Genomic DNA, 5,615 nt, shown 5'->3' on the forward strand with positions numbered 1-5,615 from the left:
CCATCAGAAACACGAGTGAGGGATGCCAATTCATTTTACAATTTTTTTCCTTCACTGGCTAAAAGATCGAAATTTCTTCCTCTGCTATGTAAGTTTCACATGTCAATGAAAGAGAATTATGAAATTAGTCATTTCAATTCCTTTCAAAGTTCATAAAATTTTAGTAAAATTTTAATCCCTCTGACACCCGGGTCCCGGAGGCCGCGGCGTCCCCCGACCTCCAGTATGTTGGACTGCCGCGGCGGCGGCGGCGGCGTTGTTTCTCTGTAGTCTGTCCTAGTACTAGATCCGCGCCGTCAGAGGCAGGGCTGACAGTCTGAGAGCCCTGTCAGGGTCTACCTCGCGGAATGGACACTGCCTACTTCCTCCATGGACCATAGATCCTCGCACCCAATCCGGTGATTCTTCTACGCCCGTCTACCTCTGTTGATCGATGCACCGCGTTTCGATTCGATCTGGTACTGGCGTACTGCGACTTCTGTCCCGAATCGTGTGTGCCGTTGTGCACACAGGACAGGATTTGCTCTACGGCGAAGCATCAGCAGTTAAGAATGCTTTCTTTGACATTCAGGACAAATGTTTACAGATGATTACACTACCCATGCACCGTACGAAGGAATATAGCAGGGGTACGAAACACTTGGCGTGCGTCTTGCGTTTGACGACAACTGCAGCGTCCACGGCTCCACGCTGAAAGGCAACCCAGCTGGTTCAGTTCCACAGTTCCAATCCAAGAGCAAAACAAAGCTTGCCCAGCAGGCTCCAATTTTTCCAGATCACGCAGCTGCATCTTTCCTGCCGTACATCAATGCTCAACTTGGCATCAACAAGGGCACTGGCGTATCAACGATGAACATGAATTAGTCACCACCTTAAAGAAACATACATCAGTCTCTTTTGCCGACATGAGTTGTACTCATCTGTCAACAATAACCATAAGCAGAGCAGAAGGGAAAAAAAAACTATGAAAAAATATAGTTCTCTTCCACGCATCATTCCACATGATAAACAAAGTTCAACCGATCAAACCATGTTGCAAGTGCAACGGTAAATAATAATTCTGCTTATATTTCCGGAGTTAAGCATTGTCTATATTTCTGGAGTTAAGTAATGACATAGTACGTGCCAAAAGTAAGGTTACCAACCAGTCCATCTTAGAGTGGTTTCTCCACATACATTACAATAAGTTAAGTTCAACTACTGCAGAAAATAAGCTTCCCTGTGATGTTCATATCTCTACTAATTCCTTTTAATCAGTTGATAGTTGGTACTGAGTACGCCTGGTGTATGCAGCTACTCTGGGGAGAGCAGAACTTGTTTAACAGGACTGCAAAAAACTGAATAAACTTGCCTGCAGACATGTAAACAAGGTCAGCGTATTTGAACAACCATACAGACTCAATTCCATTTGCAAGAAAAAGCTTGTAACAGCGCAATCAGTTATGTAAATGGTGTTCCAATCTAATAGAGAACATGGAGAAACACTAAATGAGATCAAGGACTGAGGAAGAATTACTGGTCAAGTCAAATCTGGAAAAAGAAAAAGTAATACTAGACGTAAATAATTCAGAGCAAAAAATGGATCCGATTAGTTGTAAATCCTTAGTCAAAATCTCAGTAATTGAGAACTTTCGAAACGGTGAAAGGAAATAGACTATTATACACTCCCGTGTCCCATGCCCCCAACACAAGATCCTTTAAAGAAAGAATACAACTGGTAGTCTGATATTCTGATGGACGACCAGTTTAGCAATAATCCGCTCCATGAGAAAGGCTAGCTTGTATAGCATCACATGGTATGTTCTAGTACAACTCATCCTTTCCACTGTATTTTCTACAATATCCACACTCCCCCCTCTTATTCATCCTTTACTACCCTTCAAACATTTTATCAGCAATGAAGCCAAGCTTGACTCAAAAAGATGAAGCGAAACAACGTACTTGAAGCTAGCTCAAAGGGAAAAAAAGAAGTCACACGCATAACATTAAGTTTCAAGAATCTACATGCAAGAAAGTAACAAGTTATACCTATTAACTTGAATGATAGAGCAGATAATAAGCTAAAATTACTATGGAAGAAACTTTCTTTCGCTAGGCAAATTTAAACAACGTTTTACAGTCACAGAGGCATAAAAAGGTTTATTCCAATACGTCATCAGTCATGTGTAGCAGAACCAACCGAATCCAGTGCCTTGTTTAGTTTGAGACTTTGAGTAGCATGTCAACACCATAGTATACAAATGAAAAATATACATGTTCAAAGTGAATTATATACATGGCCCAAACATGTATGCTAGTGACTGTTAAGATGAAGTGCTGGTGGATGAACAATGATCTGTGCTACGCCGACAGCATGATTTTGTGATAAGAGACATCCATATTATTATCAGGTTTTTGATAAGTACTCTCTTAACTATACAGTACCATGCAACACTCAATTAGCACAGGTGCTAAAAGGTAGCAGAAAAACACTGCGCCGAAAAGAACGGCAGTACTATGTACTGGTGTTCTGATTCTGACTGATGAATTTCGGGGACAGGACCAATTGTAATGAGTTCACATGTTCAGGTAACATGTTCTCATGAACAAGGAACTCTTCTAAATGTAGTATTGACATGGAATAAAGACACTTGGTTCAGGAGAAAACAGTATGTTGATAACATAAGTCAACTGCAAAGCAGCGATTGATGTAACCAGTGCCAAATAGCACGTGATGAAGTCATAAAATAGTCACACAACATGATTACAATAACTGTAGCAACTATTTTGCACTATCTCCAACAGAACTGGCCACTGAGAAGGTGCAACAATTCACCCCAAAGTAATCAACAAACAGTTAACCATTGACCTAGCTCACACAAGATGAAATCTGAAAAGGTGAAACATATTAAACTAACAATATATTGTTTACAATGATTAAACGGAGCAGTCATAGTACTTGTGACAAGAAGAGATCAATATCTTCTCCTAAAAAACGGAACAGTACAAAAAGATTCATAGTTGGACGAGTAAAACAATACATCAACCTTTTCAAGTTTCGGAATCTACACTCTTTTAGACACCATGATGAAACATGGTGCTTAAGAAGTAATGAAGGGTACCATCCTGCCAGTTACAACAAGAGGTGTCTATGTACATTTACACAAGAATATGACTAATAGTAAGAGCTCCTAGTTACATGATAGAAGTAGGGATATATTACTCTACCAAGTTGTGTGAAGTTACAAGTCAGAACTAGAACACTATGGATGGTTGTCCAAAAATGAGCCCGGCAAAAACAACCTAGGTGAGTAATAATTTTAGAAGGATACACTACCTACACTAGTATTAATTATAGGAGATAATAGAACAGTTGGAAAAGAATGTTTTTCCTAGAATTCTAATTACCATTTAGCCAGAAGACGCTTCCTGGTGCGCAGAATTAGCGCCGCCTCCTTGGATGATCATCATGGTCACCATCCTTTGATTGGCTCCTTGACTTCGCTCGTCCTCTCCTATTGAAATCATAACGCTCAGTGTACTCCTGGTACCTCCTCTTCTCCCCTCCATGTCGATCCCTCTCATCCCAGTGGCTCTCCCGCTCCCTTCCCTTCTCCAGGACACGCTCCCGATGCCGACCCCTCTCCTTACAGTCATGCTCTTTGTACCAATCACTTCCATCACGGCCAGACTGCCTCCTCTCCGGATAGCTCCGCACATTGCCAATGCCCCTCTCCTCACTCTTACTAACTGGTCTTTCCCGCCTCATGCCACGCTCCTTTCCATAGTCCCCGTTCCCGTACAGCTGCTGTGCTGGTGGCATTAGCTGCTGCCAATGCATCTGACAACCCCTGAAATTCCACGGCTGCTGAGCACCCCATAAGCCCCCAGCCATCGCCTGATCACGCCACACCCCCGGGCCACGCATCGCCATACCGCCGGCTGCCAAGAACGCTGTGTTCACGTGGGGCGCCACCGCCGACGGCATCATACCAGTACCCATTCCCGCGTTGTACTGCCCCACTGACTGGAACCCACCACCACCCATCATCCCGCCCAACGGCGGTCCAAGCGGCCGGGGAGCCATGGACCGTGGTGTAGGTGGCGCTAGAATCGGCCGATCACCCAACGCAGGACCCACATTGCCTCGAACCGTCGTCGCGTTGCTCGCGCCACGGCCTCGGCCACCGTTGCGGCAACGGGTGCGGTTCGGGGCCCGGGCCGCCTCGGCATAGGAGTCGGAGTCGTCGCTGAGGCGGTGGAGTGGAGGCTGGCGGGAGAGCGAGGCGACGCAATGGCGCCCGTGGAAGGCGCAGCCGTGGAGCGCGGCGGCGGCCGAGGCGGCCGCGGCGGGGTGGAGGAAGTCGGCGCGGCAGACGCCGCGCGACTTGCCGTTGTGCTTGTCAGCGTAGAAGTGGAGTCCGTGGAGCGAGGCGGCGGCGGCGTGCGGCGCGAGCGCGGCCTCCACCTCCGCGTCCGTCGTCCACCAGGGGAGGTCGCTGACGTACAGCGCCGCGCAGGACGGCGAGGAGGAGGAGGCGTCTCCTCCACCCGGCTGCGGCTGCGGCAGCTGGTATCTCGGCGCGGGAGGCGGCGGCGGCTGGTGCTTTAGGGTGGTAGGTTTCGGCTGGGGCTCGGGCTCGGGTGCGGGCTGGGGTTCCGGAGCTGGGGCTTGGTACAGCGGCGGGGATGGAGACGGGGATCGGCCAGGGGAGGGGGTTTCGGGAGGCGATGTGGGAGTCGGAGAAGGGGAGAGCGGCAGGAGGGGGAGGAAGCCGACGTTGACGTCTCCGTACAGGTCGTCGCAGTCCTCGTCGTCGGAGGGGGTGGGGAGGTGCGCGTCGTCCCGGACCGCCGCGGCGATCGCCTCGGCGTGCGGAGAGGCGGAGGCGCCGGCGTCCCCGTACATGGGGAGCAGCCGAGCAGGTCAGCAGGAGGGTTTTTGCGTGTAGTTTGGTTTGGTTTGGTTTGGTTGGGTGGTAAAGTTGAGTGCAAGCGCAGCAGCAAGCAGCCAACGCAGGGCAGAGTGAAAAGTGAAAAGGCCAATGCTTATGCTTCGCTTCCTTGTGACAGCTGTAAGCCTGTGAATAATGGACGGGTTGTACAAGATTTTTTTACCGCTCACGCGAGGCGAGATACACGGAGACAAGGCGAATGAATTTACCACATGCGTTTCAAACACGGGTTGCTTAGTGAACTGAAATTTACCACAGCTCCCTGAACTTGTGACATGTAGACATTGCTCGCATCTCCAGCAGCCGCCGTATTTAGCTGGCTATCGCCATTTTTCGCCATAGTCGGAGAAAACGAACGCCCAATAAAATAGCCAACAGCGTCGTCACCCTTGTTTACTCACCATCGCGTGAGAGAGGATCGTCAAATTTGGCTGGTGCACATGCCTCGCTATCCTGAGACGAGAGAAGACAGCTAGTTAGTATTTTATTTTAAAACTCTATTTCTTTTCTCTTCTTCGTAAATTCAAAAAGTAATTTTACAGAGCTTCTAAAATCACACCGATTTTATACTTATAGAATAAATAACAGAAACCATTTTTACTGGTTTCAACTAAAAATCTTTAACAAATTTTAAATGAAAATTCGCCAAATTTGAATGTTTTGTACTTTGCTTGAATTTTT

At 47.4% G+C, this 5,615-nt stretch overlaps 1 protein-coding gene across 1 annotated transcript; it reads right to left on the reverse strand.

Moving 5' to 3' along the window:
* Positions 1-1,078: 1,078 nt before the first annotated feature.
* LOC133889158 (uncharacterized) lies at positions 1,079-4,891 on the reverse strand. The gene is made up of 2 exons (XM_062329627.1): positions 3,388-4,891; positions 1,079-1,351 (listed from the first exon to the last, which is right to left on the reverse strand). The coding sequence occupies exon 1, from the start codon at positions 4,886-4,888 to the stop codon at positions 3,422-3,424; it is 1,467 nt and encodes a 488-aa protein (XP_062185611.1). The 5' UTR covers positions 4,889-4,891; the 3' UTR covers positions 1,079-1,351; positions 3,388-3,421.
* Positions 4,892-5,615: the final 724 nt, after the last annotated feature.

This window comes from Phragmites australis, chromosome 13, assembly GCF_958298935.1.
Source record: "Phragmites australis chromosome 13, lpPhrAust1.1, whole genome shotgun sequence".
In the NCBI taxonomy this organism is placed as follows: Eukaryota; Viridiplantae; Streptophyta; class Magnoliopsida; order Poales; family Poaceae; genus Phragmites; species Phragmites australis.